Below are 25,090 nucleotides of genomic sequence, written 5' to 3'. Positions count from 1 at the left end.
GACCCGGAGACGGGCCTCCACTGTCTCGCTTCTTGTGACCCGCGCTCTTGGAGCCAACAGGTTATCTGGGTAGAATACTCCCATTATTCTCTTCCCCCAGCGTCCACTGAGATGTCGCCCTTTCACATTATGCACGGTTATCCACCCGTCTTTTTCTCTCTGTAGACTCTAACTCATCGGTGCCATCTGCGTTGGCATTTGTGAGGCATTGAAAAAGAACCTGGGAGCGAGCCCGACAGATGGTACTGCACAAGCGGGGCTCCTATAAAGCCACGGTAGACTGTAAGAGGACGCCAGCACCAGTTTACAAGGTGGATCAGAGAGTCTAGCTGTCAGCTAAAGGCCTTCCACTCAGAGTGGAATCACAGAAGCTTGCTCTCAGGTTCATCGGTCTGTTTCCGATTACCAAGGTTATCAATCCGGCCACCATGAGATTGACAAGTCGATGCGGGTCCACCTGACCTTTCATGTTAGCCTGCTCAAGCCTACTCCGGTGTTTTCACTGGTCCCGCCCACCAGGCTCCCTCCCCCTCCCCGTATCATGGACGGGGGTCCTGTCTGCGCTGTACGCTGTCTCCTGTTGCCATGCCGTCGGGGGAGGGAGGTGCAGTATCTACTTGATTGAGAAGGCTACAGTCCCGAGGAGCGGTCGTGATTCCTTCCCGGTTTATTGTCGACTCCTCGGTCATCAGGGACTTCCACGCTGTGCATCTTGAGGCCCCCAGGCCGTCTGGGGCTGATCTTTTGGGGGGATGGTACTGTCATGGGTGTGTCTTTCCTCGACCCAGTGCACACCTGCTACAATGGGCAGATTCACCTACCTGCCTTAGTTAACAGTGGTTTCAAGTGAGAGGGGATGGGAGGAAGATATTGGCATGGTATAGTCTGGACTCGAACATTGTATTCAGGTTATGAGAGGGGTTAGGGATTTTTGAAAACATTTTCTTTTCAGGGCATGAATGACGTATACAGTAAAAAAAATTTGGCAGTCAATAACCTTATCTTTTTAGACAGAAACCGTCTGCTTTGTAAAGATGTCTATACTCCCAAAAAATACAGAAATGGTAAATAAAATTCAGAGACAGTGCAGTACACTTCTCGCTTAACCACTTATTCAACTGAAGGAGCCTCGAGAAACGTTCATCTCCAAATTGTACACGTGGGAGAGGTTTGCTTATAATAACCTCAGCATCCAAACCTTGCACTTTTGTGAGGAAATCTGGCTTCACTACCTATGATTGCTACTTGAGAACATCCAGTCCCCCTGTGTGTATAATGACAGATTTCACAGTTGCTCATCAGTGATCTCCAGGATTTTTTGAGCGCTATAGACTGCAAAAGTGTTTCACATCCTTGACGGCTCCATCACCAACTATTGTTTGGGGTCCCAAATTTTTCTTGAATGATTTAATTTCATGCCTTTCAGTGGTGGTGGGGGATAAGCATTCTTTCCCAGGGTCTTGTAAAAGTGGCTCAAATCTATTTTTAAGTCTGATTCTTTCTTTTTTCTTGCTCTTCACTGTAACGACCTTCAGTGGCCACTCACTTGGGGTTGAGGTAATCTGCAATGCAGGCCAGCCGAATTCCTTCCTTGCTGGTGGTGTTGTCTTCCATTTTAGCCCATATCTTTGGACTTTCCTCCCAGTAAATTCCAGGGATAACTACTGGAGGATCCGTTATTGTTTCCACAGTCCACATCTGCTCTCGTTGTTGAGTACGTGGCTGTCTGTTAGCACAATGCTACACACCATTTTGAGACATCAGTAGAGTGGTTTCATTCCCCAACTACCCATTTACATCCACAAGGACTTCAGGACGGCAGATTTTTTATTCCAGAATTGAGATTCTCTGTATTCCATGATTGTCCTCAGTAGAGAAGTGAGGCATCTTGACTAGTCTTGTTGCTTACACCAGGCTTGTGCTAATTATCAGGCAACACTCACATAATGATGAAACAACTGACTATCCACACTAAATAATCAACTCCCACAGATTTAAAAGTATCCAGGAGTTGCTGCTTTAATTTTTTTTTTTTTTTTTTAAGAAAAACAAGCTTATCAGCAAGAAAAAATATCAACAGAGGCAAAGCAAGCAGAACAAGGAAAAAAATGTCTAAACTGTATGAGAAGCAAGATGGACTGTGGAGAAAACTTGTAAAATGGCTCAATATGTAACCAGGGCAAAACTGTCTAAGGTTTCCTGAGGTAAAGAAAGTCACTTGAATGTTGTTAAAACCATATCATTAACTAAAATATTTCACCTGACCATGTCAGTCTTACCTTGAAGTCGCCAGTTGGTGTTAAGGGAACCTTCAAATCATGATTAAAAATATGGATGATTGTGGAAAATTCCATTACACTCCATTTTCTATGGCGTATATCCTCGCAAGTGTCACAGGAGTGCTGGAGCCTATCCCAGATAACTTCAGACAAAATGCAGACTACACTGTGAACTGGTCATGGACGGATGGATGTACAGTATTACATTGAATCCAAAGAGGCGACATGGTGGATGACTGGTTTGGACATCTATCTCACAGTTCTGAGAACCGGGGTGGAAATCCCAGTCTTACATGTGTAGAGTTTAAATGTTGTCACTGTGTCTGTGTGGGTTTTCTCTGGGCACTCTGGTTTCCTTCTGCATCCCCAAAACATGTCTGGTAGGTGAATGAAGACTCTGAATTCCCCTTAGGTGTGATTGTGTGCGTGAATGGTTGTTTATTTATATGTGACCTGCAATTGGCTGGTGACCAGTGGACCCTGCCTCTCACCCGAAGACAGCTGGTGTAGGTTCCATCAGGCTCGTGACCCTAGTCAGGATAAAGCAGTACAGAAAATGGATGGATTAATGAATGGAACAGTGTATAATCAACAAAGTTATTTTACTTCTGTGTGTCCAATGCCCAGACATGTCATTATTTAAATGTGTAGTTAAAATACATAAAATCATTTCAGTTTTAAATACTGTCCCAAATACAACAGAGACTCAGCAAAATATTTATATTCAAACCAAACTATTCAAGGAATGATGAAAACAAGAGTAACTTTATTTGAAATTCTGATCTTTTTCAAACATCTCCATCAGGGAATTTTAAGACTTCCGCAGAGGACACATCAGACCTCCCTCGATTTAAGATACTGTAGCTCGTGGAGGCTCAATGCTTGATCCTTGGTGGGTGTTTAAAACACTTGAGATCTTCCTTAATATGCTTGCATAGTAGGAACCCCCGGTTCACGTTCATTTTTTTGAGCATGCAGCGAGGAACGTTGCATTTAACAGACTTGAAATGCACCCTTTGTCTTTACTGTGCTGGCTCAGACTGACCCACAACGTAGCAGCATGTTGAAGTTAGAATCAGAAGTGATCTTGTTCAAGTATTAACAACAAAGTGTGGCTGCTGCAATACTGGAAAGATAATCAGAGATGGACAGCAAATGGACTTGAGGTAAATACCATGCATAAACAATGTAACATTGTGTAGTCATGCTGTTGTTATATAAGTGTTAATTTCATTCTTGGGTTTGTGATCGCTTCTTGCGAACAGTGTAATCTTGGCTCCAAGGCAGTAATGTTTGATCGAATGTATTCTACAAAAATCATGTTCATGTTTATTCAGCTTTCAGACAATCACGCCATTTCTATTGTTGTACAAGCTATTAGCCTCAGTGTATTTCCCAAGCCAAACAACAGTTAAATGGAGCTCACAGACATGGAGTTAAATTTGCGTGCAACAAAATAACAACATTGTCTACCCCCCCCCCAAAAAAAATGGTCAAAAGTGAATAGTGCACATTATACATAGGAATAGGGGAAACTGATTTTTTTTTTAATAAATGTATCTTGCCATCCAGCAGTCATGAAAAACCTGTACTTTCACTCCAATGTCACCGCCACCTAGAGGTTATAAGAAAGCTGTAGACTTTCATTCCAATATGCCACCCAAAAAAACATGAAAACGTGGTCGAATTACTTAAAGGTAAAAACAAGACATGACTTAGCTGTCGTAGCATCTGGAACACTGGCAGTGACATGAGGCTAATACAGTGATGAAAATAAGTATTTTAACACCCTGCTAAATTGCAAGTTCTCCCACTTAGAAATCATGGAGGGGTCTGAAATTTTCATCGTAGGAGCATGTACACTGTGAGAGAGATAATCTAAAAAGAAAAATCTAGAAATCACCATGTATGATTTTTTCATGATTTATTCATGTGATAGACCTGCAAATAAGTATTTGAATCCCTGTCTATCAGTTACAATTCTGACCCTCAAAGACCTGTTAGTCTGCCTTTCAAAGTCCACTTCCACTCCATGTCTTATCCTGAATCAGATACACCTGTGTGAGGTCGTTAGTCGCATAAAGATACCTGTCCACCCCATACAATCAGTAAGACTCAAACTTGTAACATGGCCAAGACCAAAGAGCCAGAGACAAAATTGTACAACTCCACATGGCTGGAAAAGGCTACGGAGAAATTGCCAAGCAGCTTGGTGAAAAAATGTCCCTTGTTGGAGCAATCATTAGAAAATGGAAGAAGCTAAAAATGACGGTCAATGTCAATCGGAGTGGAGCCCCATGTAAGATATCACCTCGTGGGGTCTCAATGATCCTTAGAAAGGTGAGGAATCAGACCAGAACTACACGACAGGACTTGGTCAATGACCTGAAAAGAGCTGGGACCAGCATTTCAACGGTGACTGTCGGTAATACATTAAGACGTCATGGTTTGAAATTATGCATGGCACGGAAGGTAACCCTGCTGAAACCAGCACATGTGAAGGCCCGTCTTAAGTTTGCCAATGACCATTTGGATCATACAGAGGAGTCATGGGAGAAAGGTTTGTGGTCAGATGAGACCAAAATGGAACTTTTTGATCATAATTCCACTCACCGTGTTTGGAGGAAGACAAATGATGAGTTCCATCCCAAGAACACCATCCCTAATGTGAAGCATGGGGCTGGTAACATCATGCTTTGGGGTCTTTTTCTGCACATGGGACAGGATAACTGCACTGTATTAAGGAGAGGATATCTGCAGCCATGTATTGTAATAATTTGGTGAACAACCTCTTTCCCTCAGGCAGAGTGGTGAAGATGGGTTGTGGCTGGGTCTTTCAATATGACAATGATCTGAAGCACACAGCCAGGAAAACCAAGGAGTGGCTCCGTAAGAAGCATATCAAGGTTCTGGCGTGTCCTAGCCAGTCTCCAGACCTAAACCCAATAGAAAATCTTTGGAGGGAGCTGAAACTCTGTGTTTCTCAGCGACAGCCCAGAAACCTGTCTGATCTAAAGATCTGTGTGGAGGAGCGGGCCCAAATCCCCCCTTCAGTATGTCCAAACCTGGTGAACAACTACAGGAAACGTTTGAACTCTGTAATTGCAAACAAAGACGACTGTACCAAATATTAACATTTGTTTTGTGTTCAAATACTTATTCGCAGCTGTATCATACAAATAAATCGTTTAAAAAAAATCATACTTTGTGATTTCTGGAGTTTTCTTTTTAGATCTTTCTCACAGTGGACATGCACCTACGATGAAAATTTCAGACCCCTCCACGATTTCTAAGTGGGAGAACTTGCAAAAGAGCAGGGTGTTTAAATACTCATTTTCTTCAATGTAGAAGAATAAAGTTGATTAGCCACACAATGAAGTTATGGGAAAGAGTAGTGGAGGCTAGACTCAGGACAGAAATAAGTATCTGCGAGCAACACCATGGTTTCATGCCTAGAAAGAGTACCACAGATGCATTATTTGCCCTGATGATCCTAGTGGAAAAGTACAGAGAAGGTCAGAAGGAGCTACTGTACATTGTGTCTTTGTGGATCTAGAGAAAGCCTATGACAGAGTACCCAGAGAGGAACTATGGTACTGTATGTATAAGGATGGTGTGGCAGAGAAATATGTTAGAATAGTAGGGGACAAGTATGACGGCAGCAGAACACTGGTGAAGTGTGCCGTAGCTGACAGAAGAATTTAAGGTGGAGGTGGAACTTCTGTTCTGTGATAGAAGAATCTGCTTGGACGAAGGGCAAAGCTTAAAAAACAGTGGTGATGCCAGCCATTATGTATAGATTAGAGACGGTGGCACTGAAGAGATGACAGGAACCAGAGCTGGAGGTGGCGGAAACAAAGATGTAGAGGTTATCTCTCGGAATAACTAGGTTGGATAGGATCAGAAATGAGTTCATTAGAGGGATCGGCAAAGTAAGATGTTTTGGAGATAAAGTTGAAGAGAGCAGACTACGGCTTGGACACGTCCAGAGGAGAGAGAGTGAGTATATTAGTAGAAGGGTGATGAGGATGGACCTGGCAGGCAAAAAAAAATGTGAAGAATACCAAAGAGAATGTTGATGAATGTTGTGAGAGAAGACATGAGGGCTGTTTGTGTTGGAGAGGAAGATGGAGGAAATAAGCTTACATAGAAAAAGATGATGCGTTGTGGTGACCCCTAAAGCGACAAGATGAAAGGAAAAGAAGAAGTATCCTAATCCTAATCTGAACACAGTCTTTGTCATTTCATTCTCTGGCACTGTATAACACAACCTACTCCAGGATTCAGCTCTCCTCAGGTGCTTCCCTCACCTACTGATCCCTGTGAGACTAGGAGTCCCAGCCTGATCTTTGGTCTGGGCTTCAGAATCACAAAAGAGGATGGCAGCGTCACCGTCACCAAGGTGCCAATCGGTTGTCAGATCTTTCACTCTCTGCTTACCAAACGACCTGGTGAAAATAGAGTACTCTTACAGTTTGAAGCAGCCAATTTTACAAGAGGGCCAAGATCCCAACGGTGAGGGACAAGCCTACATGGCACAAGGTGGTAGGATAAGTCACTGCCAACAACCAGTTGCACAAAGTCTCCGACCTAAGCGCTCCAGTAAGTTTAAGTGAAACTTTTGGAGAAAATGGAGCGCAGACTTGATGCCACATTTAGGCTTTTGCCTCAAAATGTTGAGGAGCTGATTGATAACCCAAAAGACGTAGCTTTCTTTGTCAGCATGAAGGCTAACAGAGTGGCAACATTTAGTGTATTGGACAAAAAGATGCAGCTCAAGGTAAAGTGATGAGAAGAGCATTAAGCTGCCGCAACAATCAGGCAGCCCCGGTGTGAAAATGAGCTGAAGGAAATGACTGCATTGTCCAACTATGGTAAACAGCCACCAACTTCATTTTCGCCTGTAAAAGAAGTCGCACTCGGTGCATGCTGGGATATGATTGTGCAAAACGTGCCGTTTCTTTTCCATTTGTGTGTTTGTGAAAAGACCTCAAAATGACTCCTATTAAAAGACACCCTACGACGCAAAGTTTACACTCAAGGTGATCAGTCACGCAGTGAACTGAACTGAGAGGCACCAAAGAGGCCAAGGTGGCCTACAAAATGAACTCTGCAAAGAATGATCAACAGCACCCAGAAGATCACTGGCTGCTCTCTGCACCCCCTAGAGGATGTTGCTAGCTCTCGCTACCATAGTAGAGCTACTGACATTACTAAGGACTGGTCACCCTGGTCACCACCTGTTTAACCTGCTGCCCTCTGGCAGACATTACATGTCCCACAAAACACAGACAAATCAGAATCAGAATAAGAATCAGCTTTAATGACCACTTGTGTAAAAACACACAAGGAATTTTTCTCCGGCAGTCGGTGCTGCTCTGGTATGACAATCAGAACAAAGAACAAGGAACAACATAGCAAATGGACTCAAAATAGCTTTTTTCCTTATACCCATCAATGCCTCAAGACCACCACATAAACACGACTGTAATTGTAAAATTACTGCACAACTGCACTTTGTTTTATTTCTCTGAGCAATAATGGAGTACTAATGTGTAGTGATCTTACTAATGCCTGGACATGGGGAATAAGACTGCTTTATACACCTTATTTATTTATTTTTGTGGCACAGTAGCGCAGCTGTAGAGAGCGCTGGTCTTATGGTTGTAAGGACTAGGGCTCAATTCCTGGTCCTGCCTGTGTGGGTTTTCTCCGGGCACTCCAGTTTCCTCCCACATCCCCAAAGAAATATGCATTAATTGGAGACTAAATTGCCCCTAGGTGTGATTGTGAGTGTGACTGTTGTGTCTCCATGTGCCCTGCAATTGGCTGGTAACCAGTTCAGGGTGCACCCTGCCTCCTGCCCGATGAGCTCCCGCGATCCCCATGAGGGTAAACGGCTCAAAAATTGAATGGATAGGTGAATTCTTTTGGTGAATACTTCTTTTTAGCAATCACTCTTCCTTGATTGTAAATATTTTAACTGAATCATTTTACCTCACATTTATATACAGTATATTTACACATTATATATTTATTTTTTCATATTGGTTCAAGCACGGCGACACGGTGGTTCAGCTGGCTAAGTGTTGGCCTCACAGTTCTGAGGTCCCGGGTACAATCCCAGACCTGCCTGTGTGGAGTTTGCATGTTCTCCCTGTGCCTGCCTGGGTTTCCTCCCACATCCCAAAATCATGCAACATTAATTGGAGACTCTAAATTGCCCCTAGGTGTGATTATGAGTGCAGCTAGGTGTCTCAATGTGGTCTGCGATTGGCTGGTAACCAGTTCAGGGTGTACCCTGCCTCCTGCTCGTTGACAGCTGGGATAGGTTCCAGCACTCCCCGCGACCCTTGTGAAGATAAGCGGCTAAGAAAATGGATAGATGGATGGTTCAAGCACCTTGTGGATTTGCGCTCGAAAGAGTCATATAATGACAATAATGGCTTTTGATTAGGTGATTGCTTTTTGAGTTTTTGTTCTTGTTTTTTCTAATAGGAAGAATATGATACTATTACGTGACACGGTGGCGGACCTGTTTCGATCATTGGCCTCATAGTTCTGAGGGCCGGGGTACAAATCTGGGCACTGCCTTGTGTGGAGTTTGTATGTTCTCCGAGTGCCCGCATAGGTTTTCTCAAGGCACTCCAGTTTCCTCTTTAATCCCTAAAACAGGCATTAATTGGAGACTCTAAATTGCCCCTAGGTGTGATTGTGAGTGTGACTGTTGTTTGTCTGTTTGTGCCCCGTGATTGGCTGGCAACCAATTCAGAGTGTACCCAGCCTCTTGCCCGAAGATAGCTGGGATAGCCCCCAACACTCCCGCGACCCTTGTGAGGATAAGCGGCTCAGAAAATGGATGAATGATGTTATTAAACGTCTCAAAACAGCTTTTCCAGTTTTCCACAACAGAGATGGGGATAAGGTTGGAGAGTTGTTGGCTTTCAGAAAGTCATCCCATTCCTTCCTCACAAAATCTGTGTCCTTCAGGGGAGGTGTTGAAGCAGCATGTTGGTGGGGTCCCAAATTTGATTCAGCTATTATATTAAGAGAAATTGGTGCATGATCATAGATGATTAATGGATGTATTTTGGGAGTAATCCTTTGAACTGCTGAGTTGTTTGAAAGAAAAAAATCTATTCTTGAAAAAGAACTGACGAGTGTTTTTTCAGCCTCCATTTGCAGCAAGACCAAAATCCTTCATCTCCTGCTTTAATATATTAGAACATTGTGGCTGAGAGTTAATTTTCAAGATTCGAGTAATCTATTTAGGGATTTAAGTAAGATGGAAATCTCCTTCCATCATAATTATTGAGCAGGAAAGCAGAAAGATAGAAGTGAAGGTTCATGCCGATGCCATACTGATTCCATTTTTGTTTTGTCTAAGTTGAAGTAGAAGATTGGAACAGAATAATAGTCACTTGTGACAATTTGTAACAGCAACAAATCAAAAAAGTCGTAGTATGTACAATAGCTTACGAGTGATGTTGGTATTTCGAAATAGTTGACAGTTGACATAAAGCTTAATTATCAACCACACTCGTTTGCCTTTGTCTCAGTAATTCTTTATCAATGGGTTTAAGGATTTACGCCTCTCGTTGACTTCATTGGGGAACTGGTCGTTGATTCCAAACGCAGTTCCTTTAAGCTCCCGGCCTTTGGATTTTACAAACACTTTCTACCAAAAGTGTTCAAACTTTGTTATGATAGGACGAGGTCGATTTCCTGAACGTGGGCCTCCCAATCAGTGGACTTGGTGAAAAGGAAACTTGTTGACTGTATCTTGCTGTATCTTCAGTGCAGATGTCAAACTTTTTAACCTGAATTTTGGGGTCTTCAGGAGCATTTTCTGGGATCCCAGAAAAGATGAGGCTGTCACGCATACTTCTTGATTGAATATCTAGTGTAGTTTCTTTCAAAAGTTTATAATCCAAAATGAGAGTTTATAACTGTGCAGTACCTGAGATCATGTTGGACCAAAGTGCTGTATTATCTACCTTTAACTCCCTCACTTGCTGTTGCATGAATTCCAAACTCTTCCTGAATTTAGTGAGTCCTTGGCGAAGCAATTCAAGTGAGGTCGACAATTTATTTTCAATTGAGAGGAGGAGACTCATATTTATCTCTGTTGAATCAAGTAAATCTTCAGTTGCAGTGGAGGAATCAGTTTGTTTTCTTCTTCATCAGAAGGGTGATAGAAGCGCTGGGGTCCTCCATTGCCGGTTGTCTCGTTGGCGTTTGTCTTCGTTACAGAGATGATGTGTGGCAGTCTAGAAGTTACCGCTGCTAGTGAAGCTGGGGAAAGACGGGGAAAAAAACGAAACGATCATCCACCGTTTAAATAAACTGGTAAGAAAAAAGATTCTTTCTTGTAATAAGTTTTTTCAAATCTACGCAAAAAGTCCCATTATGTTTTGTTTTTGGAAGGTCACACGACTCTAGCGTTGTCACACCTTGCTCCTCAGGGTCCCTGTCCAAACAGTGATGCATGGTTCTGGCAGCATCGTGCTGTGGGGGTGCTTTTCAGCTGTAAGGACAAGACAACTGGTTGCAATTGCAGGAAATATGAATACCATCAAGTACGAGGATATCCTGGATGAAAACCTTCACCAGAATGCTCAGAACTGTAGACTGAGCCGAAGTTTCACCTTACATTATGAAAATGACCCTAAGCACACAACTAAAATTACAAAGGAGTGGATTTAGAAAAACTCTCAGTGTTCTTGAATGGCCCAGCCAGAATCCCGACTCAAACCCAATTGGCCATTTCAGGAGTTACATAAAAATGGCTGTCCACCAACCTTCACCATCCAACCTGACAGAACGAGTGAGGATCTGCAAGTAGGAATGGCAAAGGATATCCAAATCCTGGTGTTAAAACTTGTTGTATCATTCCCCAAAACACTCAAGGCTGTATTAGCTCAAAAAGATGCTTCTACTAAATACTGAGCAAAGGGGCTGAATAGTTTTGGCTGTGTTATATTTCAGTATCTTTTTTTTAACAAATCTGCAAAAATGTCAATTTTTTTCTGTCAACATGGTGTGCCGTGTGTACATAAATGAGCGCAAAAAGTTAAATTATTTTAGCCAATGGCTGCAAACGAGTGAAAAATTTAAGTGAGTCTGGATACTTTTCATACACATTGTATAGCTATCTGTCCATTTTCTACACCGCTTACCCTCACAAGAGTTGAAGATGTCCTGGAGTCTATCCAAGCTAACTGCGGGCAGGATGCAGAGAACACCATGAACTGGTATTTATGTGAGAGTGAAATCTTGCTTGTAATGTATATACAGTGAAGAAAATAATTTGAACACGCTGCAATTTTGCAAGTTCTCTCACTTAGACATGATGGAAGGATCTTAAATTTGCATCTTAGGTGCACTTCGACTGTGAGAGACAATTTAAAAAAGAAAAAAGTATCCAGAAATCACAATATATGATTTGTTAAATAATTTATTTGTATGTTACTGCTGCAAATGAATTCATGAATGAATGCCATTTATTTCATCATACAATGTACAATTAAATTGAGATCTTCTCCTGCGTCAGTGCATCCATAAAAGGAAATTAAAAATTAGAATAACAATAAATACAAATAAATCATAATACATGTGTAAAATGGAATGGATAAAATGTATTGCTCAAGATGTTGAAATCAGTATGCATTTGCAATACTAGTTCGGCTAGAGTAAAAATGAGCGTTCAGGATGGTGATGGCTCTTGGCAAAAAAACGGTTCCTCGGTCTGTTGGTCCTTGCTTTTGCGCATCTGTACCAGCTTCCAGATGACAGGAGCTCAAACAGTTGATAACCACGGTGTGTAGTGTTCTTAATAATGGTCTGAGCTCAACTGACACCATGGAGGGAACAGGGCAGCCAAAAATCTTCTATGCTGCTTTGATTGTCCTCTGAAGCCTTGCTCTGTCTGCCTCAGTATAGCTCCCGTACCAAATGGAGACACAGTATGTCAGCAGACGCTTGATAGATGCGCGATAGAAGGCCAGTCACAACTTTGTGTCCAGGTTGTTTTTCTTGAAGACTCAGGAAGTGGAGATGATATTGAACCCTCTTGATGACCAATGAGATGTTGTCGATTCTTACAGTCTGGAGTCTGTCGGTCAATAAGTCCTTCATCCAGGTGTATGTGAGAGGAAGGAGGCCCAAGATGTCCAGTTTAATCATCAGAATGTCTGGAATGATTGTTTTATAATCCACAAAGAGCATGCTAGCATAACTCAGCAGTTGTTCCATGTGACTTAACAAAGTATGTAGAGCTATGCCAATGGTGTCCTCTGTTCATCTATTCTCCTGGTATGCGAACTGGTGGGAGTTGAAGTTGGGGGGACAGTCTTTGATGTACTTTAGAACTAGCATCTCAAAGCACTTCGTAAAGACAAGTGCGAGGGCAACAGGATGACAGTCATTGAGGCTAGTTAATGATTTCATTTTTGGGATGGGAATGATTGTCAATGGATTTCAAACAAGTGGGGATGACTACTTGGACCAGTGAGAGGTTGAAGGTCCAGCAGAAGAGGCGGTCTGGTGCTCTGTCTGAGCCAGCAGTCTTCACGGCCAGGAGCACATGTCTCACAGCGTGCGCCTGTACAGTGAGTGAAGAGTTACTGGAGCCTGGTGGGGTGGGGGAAGGGGTGGCACTGGACAAGCTGAGTGACACCGAGATGATTCAAGGAAAGCCAAGAAGCTGTTGAGCTCCTCTGCCAATGACTCGCTTGTGTCTCCTGGTGTCGCGTTGCAGCCTCCGAAGTTTGTGAGGCTCCGTAGAACCTGTCACACTTCCCGCGGTCTGTTGCGAGGAAGATGGGATTGTATCCTCCTCTTGTACTCCTTTTTGGCATTTTTGATACCTTTTTTCAGTTCAGCTAAGACTCGTGCTGTAAAGAGCTCTGTCACCTGACCTGAAGGCAGTGCCAGTGGCCCTGGGGAGTGAACAGAACTGGCTGGTCATCCAAGGTTTTAAATCCTTTTCCTCACACACACAGTTTCCATACAGAACTTGAAATAGTCGAGCACAGCCCCTGTTTATCTGTCGAGGTCCTGGTGTACTAAAAGGTCCCAATCTGCTTCTTGAAAGCAGTCCTGAAGCTCACTGAGTTCAGTGTCTGGCAAAGTTGTTACAGTGTTTGTGGTGGGCCTGGATCTGCATCTGAGTGGGGTGTATGAAGGTAAGAGCAGCAGGGAGATATGGTTTGACTCACCAATGTGGGGGTGGGGTGTGATTCTGTCGCCTTATTGGACATTTAACATGCTGGTGGAACTTTAGATTGGCCCTGTTAAATTCCCCAGCTATTATGTCAACGCCTGCAGTGTGAGCCCGCTGCTGTTAATTGATGACATTCAGGAGGAAAGAGAGTGCAGCATAAGCATCCGGTGTGATGTAAACAACCGTGATTATGGCTAGAGTGAGCTCCCTCAAGACGTAAAGGGCTGGCTTTTGATGGACATGTACTCAATGTCGGGTGGACAGTGTCTCTCAATAACCAAACTTGTTATTGCACCAGCCATCAAGCAAATACATAAAGAGGCTCGTCACCATAGGTGAGGGTAGGAAAGTAGCTCAACCAGTAAATCGAGAGCTTCACCTTTCGACTTTGCTCGTTCTTTACCACAATGGATTGATACAAAGCCGCATCACTGCAGATGCTGCACCAATCCACCTGTCTATAATTGTCAGTGATGGGAATAATGCCGTTACTTTTTTTCAGTAATGGGTAATCTAACTAATTACTCTGTTACCATTATCAACACCCCATGTTACTGAAGATCAATAAAAAATATAAAATCTGTCATCCGACTCGCGCACACAGTCACAGGACTCAGGCCCAAATGTGTGTCTTGTCATGTGTGTGTGTGAGAATTGCAGAGTGACAAGCGAGGGGAGGGTGAGATAATCGCCTAAGCCAGGGGTGTCAAACTCCCTTTGGTCTGCGGGCCGAATACAGCTTAATTTGAGATCAAGCGGGCCGGACCAGTAAACTCATTGCAAAATTACATAGAACTAACAATAAGCCCACTTTTTTCCTTTGTATTAGTCACTAATACTAATAATTAGTGCAAAGAATGAGTAAATAATCAAAATGTTTATTAACAGAATTTTCCTTTTACATTATGAAAAATATATTATGAACAAGAGAATAACATAAGAACATAAATAAAGTATGTGCAATTTTAACAACACTTTTACACAGTTAAACATATATTTAAGTGTGTTGTACATAAAACTGATCACAGAAATAGTAACAATGTTCCAAAAACATTTAGTACCAGCCTTGTGGAACTTAAAAACACTGTTTTTCAACATCTGGAAAGCAATTTGAACAAATGAATAACTTTCACAGTAATTATTCGTCTTGCTTGGAATTTGCCCTTGAAACTTGACATCCTTTATCCTGCACAAGTGCATCAATATGAGGCATCATGTCCTGAGAAGCAGCCAATTTCAGAATCTCATTCAAATGCTTATGTGTGAGCTTTGAGCGCAGCTTTGTTTTCTTAATGTTCATTAGTGAGAAAACTTGCTCACAAAGGTAGGTTGTCCCAAACATGGACAATGTTTTAGCAGCTAGTGCTGTCAATGCGGGATAGCCTGGTAGGAGGTACTTGTAAAATGTGTCCAAGCTTACAGAGGCAAATCTGTCCTTCAGTTCTACATCACACTGTAAATCAATGATTTCAAGTTGCATGGCAACGGGGAAATCAGAAGCTTTGACGAGCTTTGGTGAGCGAAAAACTGCAAAATCTGTTTCGAGTTCGCTAAAAACCTGAAATCTTTTCTCAAACTCCATCAACAGCCCTGAAATCTTCTCTTTGTACCGTTTCACGTCAGAATCAACGCTTGCTGCGCACATATCTTTTAAACAGGGAAAATGAGCAGGGTCATCGCTTGCCACCTGCGTCTCCCATAACCCGAGCTTTAACTTGAATGCACGTATGCTGTCATAATACTGTGTTACGATTTTTTTGCGTCCCTGCAACATTTTGTTAAGAATATTCAAGTGCTCAGTGATGTCAACCATAAACGCAAGGTCCTGCAGCCACAGATGGCACTGTAATTCCTTAACAGGTTTACCTTTTTTCTCCATGAATTGTCCGATTTCATCACGTAAATCAAAGAAGCGCTGTTGTCAAATTGACGATGATTGAGACCTCTGGCTCGGATGAATTAACAGTTCGGACAACCACCTCCATGACGTGATCCATTCTTAGCGATTTGCTGCATAATGCCTCCTGATGCAAAATGCAATGAAATGTCCAAAAATTACCTCCCCCATTTGCGGCTTGTACTTTATCTCTGAACTTTGTCACAACACCTGCCTTTTTACCGATCATTGACGGCGCACCATCAGTAGCCAGGCTTACGGCGCGTGACCAGTCCACTCCGACTCTGTCCAGCGCTCCAACGACGGCGCTGAAAATGTCCTCAGCTGTTGTGGTGTCGATCATCGGCACCAGCTCGAGAAACTCCTCTGTGACAGTCAAAGTCTTGTCAACTCCACGAATGAATATGGCCAGTTGAGCGACGTCCGTGATATCAGTACTCTCATCAATCGCAACAGAAAATGCCACAAATGACCCCACTTTGCGTTTTAGTTGGTGGTCCAAATCTGCAGAGAGTTCCGAAATCCTGTCTGCCACGGTATTTCTTGTCAAGCTTATATTGGCGAAAGCATGTCGCTTCTCAGGACACACATTTTCAGCAGCCGTCAGCAAGCAGTTTTTGATGAACTCTCCATCACTGTACGGCTTTGATGCCATTGCTATTTGGCTCGCAATTAGGTAGCTGGCTTTCACCGCAGCATCACTGGCTTCTCGGCTCCGGGTGAAAACAGATTGCTGTTTCTTCAGACGCGCCATCATTTCATTTACCTTCTGTTTTCTCAATTCTCCATGCAAACTGCTGTATTTTTCACCATGCTGAGTTTCGTAATGGCGCCGAATATTGTATTCTTTAAGCACCGAAACTTGCTGCTGGCACACCAGGCACACGGGTTTCCCATTCACCTCCGTGAACATATAAGAACATGTCAATTTTTCTTGAAAAGTCCGACACTCTGTCTACTTTTCTCCTTTTTGACAAAGACATTTTGCTGATGAGGGTGCGAGGCAAACGGAAAAGTAGATAATGCAATTGTCGCCAATAGACGCTGTACAGACGTTCAATTTTACTAGGTCAAGGTGGTCCTAGTTCCGCCGCAGTGTTGCTTTCATGTTGTCTACACGTACTAAAACACTGCGCCCCCTAGCGGATAATACAAGAACTACAAGAAAGAAAATTCATATTTTTTTTATACAATGCAGGTTTCTTCCCCAGGCCGTACCAAACCACCAGACGGGTCGGATTCGGCCCGCGGGCCGTATGTTTGACACCCCTGGCCTAAGCAATGATGATTGGCTAAGGTACAGTAAGATTACGTCTTCGGCCAATAAGAAAAATTAGGTGGTCGAGATATGTCGAGTGAGAAGGACTCAGACACCGGTGGGAAGACAGCATTTGCCAAATGGAGACTCAGACACTCCTTTAATCTCATTGAGATGAAAGGTAAAAATGTGCATATCAAGTGTGGGAAAGCTGGTCTTCGCACCAAAGAGCAGACAGACTCTGACCTCAAGTTTGAGAAGCAGATTCTCCTACGATACAACCACTGGTTCTAAGGGCTAAAATCTTGAGATGGATATTTGGAGAGAGGAAACCATGCATGTTAATAGTTGGATTTAACAAATTAACATTTTCAGTTCAATGTAAACATGAGATGCAAAAAATTCCAACCTCTGTGCAGGTACCTGTTTATATATATATATATATATATATATATATATATATATATATATATATATATATATAAAACATGCCTGACTGATCATACCATTTCCTCACTTGTGAACAATATCCCAAGATACTTGAACTCCTCCATTTTGGGCAGGATTTCATCCCCCAAACTGGAGAGGCCACACTACCCCTTTTCAACTAAGGACCAGAAACCATGTTCTCAGATTTGGAGGTTGTGATTCTCATACATGCCGCTTCACACTCGGATGAGAACTGCTCCAGTGAGAGTTTCTGACCACTGCTTCACCGAAACTAGTCTGACTCACTACTGGCAATGGGAACTAAACTGACACCGGTCGTACAAAGTAAAGCAGATTTATTTATATAGCGTATTTTATACACAAGGCAACGCAATGTGTCTTACATGATTAAAATGGGGAGGAGAGCATGACAACAATATATGTATTTAAAAAAGAAAACAAAGTATAATTCAAAACAGCATACAGTGCAAGAAATATTAAAATTGGAAATACGCTAAAAAGCATGAGGAAAAAAGTTTTCAGGGATCAGGGATGAACAGCCCATATCAGGGTGTTCGATACCAGTGTTCCCTCTAATCTCTGCGCGTGCGGAATTGCACAGTGCTAATGTGGTCTCTGTGCACAGACATTCTATGTTGTGGCGCAAAAAAAATGAATTTAACGTATAAAATTACAGTATTCTATTTGTGGCATTTTGCAATATGATTCAATGATGGTCCAATAGGACAATTTAAAACATATTTACTGTCATACCCTCGGTCATGACGAAAATGAGTCACCAATTGGGTTATTTTCATTGGTTTTTTTTTTTGTGAACACTTTGGGAGCCTACCAAACTCTCTCTAATGAGCTGCAACTCAACCACACACTCGCGTCTAGTCTACCTTACACCAGCTCTTAAAGTGGTACACTCATAATTACAGCTATGACAGCGCTTACATCAATGTGGTTTACAATGACAGAGTCCTTATGCACCGCCCACTAACGGTGCCGGTGTTTAGTTAGCAACGCAGTCTGGGCAATGTAGAGCGAAAACGAACTAGACAGGCTGCTCATGTTTAGTCTCAATATTAATGGCAGAAGTAAAAAAAAAATGCTATCATTTTAACCTAAGCGAACCCAAGACATCTAAATTCTCTTTTAAAATTTTGTGTAGTAACTAAATTAATCAATAAATGTCAAAGGAACACAAAAAAAAATCACTCAGAAAACCAGAATTACTGGAGCCCTGTGGGGTGGGGGAAGGGGCGGCACTGGACAAGCATAATTAATAACTTAACATATTTAATGGAACAAGGAGGTCTTTTTGTCTAGGAGAATGGGCAGCTTTACTGGTTTAAAAAATAAAGGACATCATCCGCTACCATCACACAAGACTGCAAGCAGTCATTAATGCTAAAAAAAAAAAGGCAATCCACAGTATAAACATCCATCCATCCATTTTCTTAGCTGTTTCTTCTCACTAGGCTCACGGGAGTGCTGGAGCCTATCCCAGCTGTCAACGGGCAGAAGGCAGGGTACACCAGCCAATCGCAGGGCACATTGAGACAAACAGCTGCACTCACAATCACACCTCGGGGTAATTTAGGGTCTCCAATTAATGTTGCATGTTTTTTTTGAGTGTCCAGAGAAAACCCATGCAGGCACAGGGAGAACATGCAAACTCCACACAGGCGGGGCCGGGATCGAACCCTGAACTTCATAACTATGAGGCCAACACTTTACAGCTGAATCACCATTCCACTATAAAGAAATAAGGGCAATTTTTGAACATGTGTCACTATTTTCTTTATTGTCATGTTATTTATTTATTTTTTCTACAATTATGTTCCTCTAAAATGGCATATAGTTGAATTTGAATACCTATTAAGTGGTGTTTTTTAATGTGTTTTTCCCTGCAGTTATTGATTTCTACATGTATGGTATTTCGGTATATCAAAAAGTAGAACTTCATATAAAGCTTTCATACTGACAAACTTTTGTTAGAAATATGAACAAATACTTTAACTGTTCTTATACAACAATGGCAAAGCTGCTCAGATAATTTTTTGACACTTGAGAGTGAACCTGGCACACCATATCCAACCTTTCAGTCTATCAAGTGTGAGAAAAATTCTTGCCCAAGAACACAATTGTGAAGGTCGACAATCAAACGCAATTAAATACATGAAAAACTACTTATTTCCAAGCCACGAATAACTTGTCATTTTTTGAAATAGCTAGAACACAAATCATTTCATTAATAAACCTAAGTTACATTTGTCTTATGTCCTTTTAGAGGTTCAGTATTTTCTTGTAGTGCCAACACGCCAGACATACTATTCTCTCTGTGAGCAACAGATACTGCATGCACCTTTTGTTGAGGGTATCATCCTAGGAAGCACTAAAAAGTGGCATCCATCTATCCTTTCTCTTAGCCGCTTATCCTCACAAGGGTCGCAGGCCATGCTGGAGCCTATCAAAGCAGTCAACGGGAAGTACACCCTGAACTGGTTGCCAGCCAATCACAGGGCACATTGAGACGAGCACCCACACTCACAATCACACCTAGGGGAAATTTAGAGTGTCCAATTAATGTTGCATATTTTTGGGATGTGGGAGGAAACCGGAGTGCTCGGAGAAAACCCGTGCTGGCATGAGGAGAACATGCAAACTCCACACAAGCGGGTTCAATCATGAACCCGGAACCTCAGAACTGTGAGGCCAACGCTTTCCAGCTGATCCACCGTACCGCCCAAGTGGCAAAGTGGAATGATAAATGAAGGAAATGGAGAGGGACCTGTCTTTGAAGGAACATTGAGCAACTGATGGCCTATTATCTTACTTCATCACAAGTTTGTATGTATCACATGAATGTAGCAACTAGTTTTGTGTTAAGAATTCGTCGTCTTCTTTTCCTTTCGGCTTTTCCCATTAGGGGTCGTCACACCGTAATGTGTGTTGAGAATTATCATTTCATAAAAAATGTAAAACCTAATTTTTATTGTCATGTTTCAGAAAACCTTGTGTATAGAAGTCCAGAGGATGACCTCCACAGAATTGGTACCCCAGTTTCGGAAGCACCGGATGGTTCATATAGCAGTGAGGAGATCACTTCAGCACTGCACTTTAGTGACGACAGAGACGTCAACCACCAGAGCCTCCAAGATTTCAACAAACAGACAAAGAGTCCCAGAAGAGGCTCTGCAGGCCAGATCACCAATGTGCAGCCTAATGGGGGCCAGGGCCCACAAGGAAAGCCGAAGAGAAAACGTTCAGGCTCAGACTCTAAGTCAGGGAAACCCCGCAGAGCTCGTACTGCCTTCACCTACGAGCAGTTGGTTGCGCTGGAGAACAAGTTCAAGTCTACAAGGTACCTGTCAGTGTGTGAGCGCCTCAACCTGGCACTGTCACTCTCCCTCACTGAGACACAGGTAAAGATCTGGTTCCAGAACCGGCGGACAAAGTGGAAGAAACAAAATCCTGGTGCAGACACTTCGGCTCCCACCAGTGTAGGAGGTACAGCTGGTACTGGAGGAGGAATAGGAGCGGCTCTAGGAAACCTTAGTCCACTTAGTACATCACCACCAATCAATGGGCATCTAGGCATGCACACAGGCTATGCACCAGGCCACCATCACCCTTCTGCAGGCAGCCTGGTACAGCTGCCTTTCCTCACGACCAGCCACGTTCTGTCCCCATTCATGTTGGGGGGACAGAGCTATGCTGCACCTGCCTTCTACAGCTCCCATGTGTAGAGAAATATACATCCATGCACACACTGAGCCAAGTTATTGACATATTTCATCTTATGAATAAATTTGTTCAACTCAGCTTGAGTTTTCTGTAACATCATAGCTTGATTTTTACGGATCATTTTGACTGGATGTTGACCTCCATATAAAAGTGGTCCTAATCCTTAAGCTCCAGCTTCATATTCTCAATGCAGTTAAACTAAGCTAAACAAATATTTGATCTGTACTTAAATCTGTTTGGAATCTGAATGTTATAAGTATATAACTCAAGGGATTGGCGGATCTATTATAAGTACTACGTAGCTTCAGCAGTGAGTGTTTTTGTTTGGCCAATTTGGCCATGAAGCCATGGGTGAACTGATACACGACTCATATGGTAATGTCTTTGGTAATAAACAGTGAAGAATAATAAAAGATGATCAATGTCTATATGTCTGAACTTCATTTACAATAAAGGCGACATATGGAAAATTGACTTTAAGGAAAGACTGTTTAGCACAGGGATGTCAAACACATTTTAGTCCCCGGGCCACATTTAACCCAGTTAGACCTCAAGCGGGTTGGAAGACTATTTGTGGCTTAGATATCCATAAATAACAGCTATTCAAAATTTCCCCCATTGTTTTGGGTGCAATTTACATCTTCTTTTCCTTTCGGCTAGTCCCGTTAAGGGTCGCCACGTGTCATCTTTTTCCATCCAACCCAATGTCATGCATCTTCTTCTCTAACACCCACTGTCCTCATGTCCTCCCTCACAACATCCATCAAACTTTTCTTTGGTCTTCCTCTTGCTCTTTTGATTGGCAGCTCCATCCTCAGCACCCGTCAACCAATCTACTCACTCTCTCGCCTCTGCACATGTCCAAACCATCAAAGTCTGCTCTTGCTAACCTTGTCTCCAAAAACTTTAACTTTGGCTGTCCCTCTAATGAGCTCATTTCTATTCCTATCTAACCTGCTCACTCCGAGCGAGAACCTCAACATCTTCATTTCTGCTACCTCCAGTTTTGCTTCCTATAGTCTCTTCAGTATAACCGTCTCTAATCCGTACATCATGGCTGGCCTCACCACTGTTTTATAAATTTTGCCCTTCATCCGAGCGGAGACTCTTTTGTCGCATAGAACAGTGATTTCAAATCTTTATAGAGCACATATATTACAATTGAAAAATCCCTTGGCACACCAAAAAAAGTAAATGTCACCAAAAATGGATCGATTAATTACTGTATGTACTTCCTGCCATTTAATAGACGATGATTTTTTTGTTCTCTCCGTCATTGTGCCTCACTGGCATAAATAAATGAATAAAGATATAGGAGGCCGGCTTGCGAGAATGCGCCTTTATGTGCGTGCACTTGACGTGTTGGCCACACCTGAATGAAGCGACGAGGTGGATGATCATCTAACGTCTTTTTTTTTTTTTGGGCACGCCATCACACGGTCACGATCGACGCATTGAGCACCCCTGGTGTAACTAATTTCCTTTGACATATGTTGATGACTTTCGACGAAAATGCACTCGCAAGTACATGAAAGAGCTCAGAACATGTGCTTTTGGCATCACTTCCGAACATACACGTACACAATACAGTTAAACTGCATTTCCTGTTTCTGGGTGAATACTGATTGTTTAGGTTCAGGCTTGTTTTGTTACCAACGTTTATGAAAAAAAACACTTAAATTAATGTCAAGACTACACAAAATAAGCAATGTCTTTCAATATCTATTTTTCTACTCATAAATTTTATGCACGTGATTTTTCATTCTCAACTGTGCAGATTTGCAAGTTATATATATATATATATATATATATATATATATATATATATTGAAAAATCAGAAAGGCATAAAGGAGTTTTGAAATGACAGGCAGAGGGACAGAACAAATGGAAAAGATGTACAGACCACAGAACAATTAATTGAACAAACTACATACCAGAAAATGACGACAAGGAATGTTACTAAGGAGCCACATTCTTAAATGTGAATGGGGGACACACCCCATGAGGACATACAATAGCTAACCAATAGGGCAGGATGAGAACTTGCTGAGTTTCTTGGGTTCCTGTTGATGAGTGAGGAAAGAATGGAATGGGCGATCGTCAGGTGGGATCGGTGCAGCGTCTGGAGTGATGCAGACTCTGTATCGGCCAGAGATAAACCGAAAAACAAAGCTCTCAATTCACCAGTTGATAGATGTTCCTGCAGCACAGTGGAGAAGCTGTAGAGCATTGGCCTCACAGTTCTGTGGACCAGCGTTCAAATCCCAACTGACCTGTGTGGAGTTTGTATGTTCTCCCAATGACTGCGTCGTTTTTTTTCCGGGCACTCCTGTTTCCTCCCACATGCCAAAAAAGTGCATTCATTGTAGACTTTAAACTGCCCCGAGATATGATTGTGAGTGCGAGTTGTCTGTCTCCATGTGCCATGTGATTGGCTGGCAACCAGTACTGGATGTACCCTGCCTCCTGCCCGATGACAGCTGGGATAGGTTCCAGCACTCCCGGGACCCTTGTGAGGATAATTGGCTAAGAAAATTGATGGATGGGTGGATGGATGGATGAATGATGGATGGATGGACATAATCGGCCAAAATGTGTTGCATCCGTTGGGTGTCCGTGTCATGGTCTCAGTTTTGGTTGGGTTGGTTTTCTTTGTTACACGTTCCATGTCTCTTGTGTTCATTTTGTTAGCTGTGTCCAGTTGTTCACGTTTACACTCCTCCCTTGTGTTGTCCAATCAGCTTCCATGTAGCTCGAGTCTTGTCATGCTATTTCTCATTGTCTCGTCAATCTGTGTATTTAACTCCTTTGTTTCTTTCTGGTATTGTCGGTAAATTGCATTGTTGTCTGTCCATGTCCATGCCATGAGCTCTCTGTTTTGTCTAGTTTCTTGTTTAGGTTTATTTAAGATATACTGTCTGTCTTTAAGTATTTTGTTGATACTTTGTCTTTTCTCAAAAATTATGTATTTTTTGAGATACCTGGATTCGTGCCTTGAGTCCCTGCTTCCATGCACTTGGGTCCTTCCATGCCTTGCCTTGCCTTCCTTGCCTTCACTCATCCTGAGCTTAACAGAACGGACCGACCATTTTACCTCCACGTTTTTGTAGATTCAGATTTTTCTGATTATGAAGATGGCCTTGATTTCGTAAACCATCTGTCCAATAAAGTCTCCAACACAGATTTGGGTTTTTCCTGTTCCTTACCCAGTTTTACAAGTCCAAGTCAGTATTTGTCACGTCTCCCCTTCTCTAGTCCCCCTGAGTATAAGCCCAAGTACTTTTCCTCTGAGCTTTTCTGGGACACCTGTTTGACCATTTGGGACCAATGTGTGGTGGCCAGCAGATGCAACCAAGTTAATGTAGGTTTTTGTCCTCCCATTTTATTTTACTTAAGATACTTAATTTTTCGATAGTTTCCTCAACTAGTTCCACGCCACGCTCGACCAGCAGCCTCCACCTGTCCTTGTTACCTGGCTCCTGCTTTGCAACTGGAATTGTCATCACAGACGTCTGCCTGAATGGCCCTATAAAGAACCCCGTGCTTGGTCCTCTCCGACCTCCTGAAATTCCCAGCAACTCATCTCATTTTGGGTGGCCAGGACGGCCACCAGACGAACCCTGATGAGTGACTGTGCTCTCCTCCGGGCCCCCTATCGCCTGCCATGGGTTTGTGACTTTTTGTTGTTGTTGTTTTGGTGTGTCTGGAATCCATTCCTTGAAAGGAGGTAGTCATGGCCTCAATTTTGGTTGGGTTGGTTTTGTTTGTTTCCCATGTTCCATATCTTGAGTGATCATTTTGTTAGTTGTGTCCACCTAAACTCCCTTGTGTTGTCCAATCAGTTCCCTCCAGCCATTCACGTCTTGTCCACGTGTTTCTCATCTATTCGATCTCTGTGTGTTTTACTCCCCGGTTTCTTTCAGTTCTTGTCAGTCCATTGTGTTGTTGAAGTCATGTATGCCAGAACTCATTAGATTATGTCTCTGTGTCATGTCTTGTCTAGTTTAGGTTTATTTAAATGTAATCCAGAGGAAATGTATTTGATTTGTCTATCATACAACTGAGGCTAAAATTTCAAAAAAAATTTTTTTTCAATTTTAAATAAGAGAAATGAGCTAAATTAGCATCAAAGTCAGTCTCGAGATTTTGTTCGACGTGTCGCTTAGATTCGGCAAGTTCCGGTTCTCTCTGGAATCTAACGTCACGTCCAGGCAACATTTAGCAAGAGTGAAAAAGCTAGCAAAGA

General features: G+C 42.5%; 1 protein-coding gene across 1 annotated transcript in view; it reads left to right on the top strand.

The window, feature by feature from the left end:
- nkx1.2lb (NK1 transcription factor related 2-like,b) overlaps positions 1 to 20,845 on the top strand; it is a 30,846-nt gene extending 10,001 nt beyond the window's left edge. The window contains exon 3 of the mRNA XM_061835610.1: positions 20,106 to 20,845. Within this exon, the coding sequence (XP_061691594.1) occupies positions 20,106 to 20,845 (740 nt within the window). The remainder of the gene's footprint in view (positions 1 to 20,105) is intronic.
- Positions 20,846 to 25,090: the final 4,245 nt, after the last annotated feature.

Source organism: Syngnathoides biaculeatus, chromosome 11 (genome assembly GCF_019802595.1).
Source record: "Syngnathoides biaculeatus isolate LvHL_M chromosome 11, ASM1980259v1, whole genome shotgun sequence".
NCBI lineage: Eukaryota > Metazoa > Chordata > Actinopteri > Syngnathiformes > Syngnathidae > Syngnathoides > Syngnathoides biaculeatus.
This window is presented reverse-complemented; position numbering and strand designations above follow the sequence as displayed.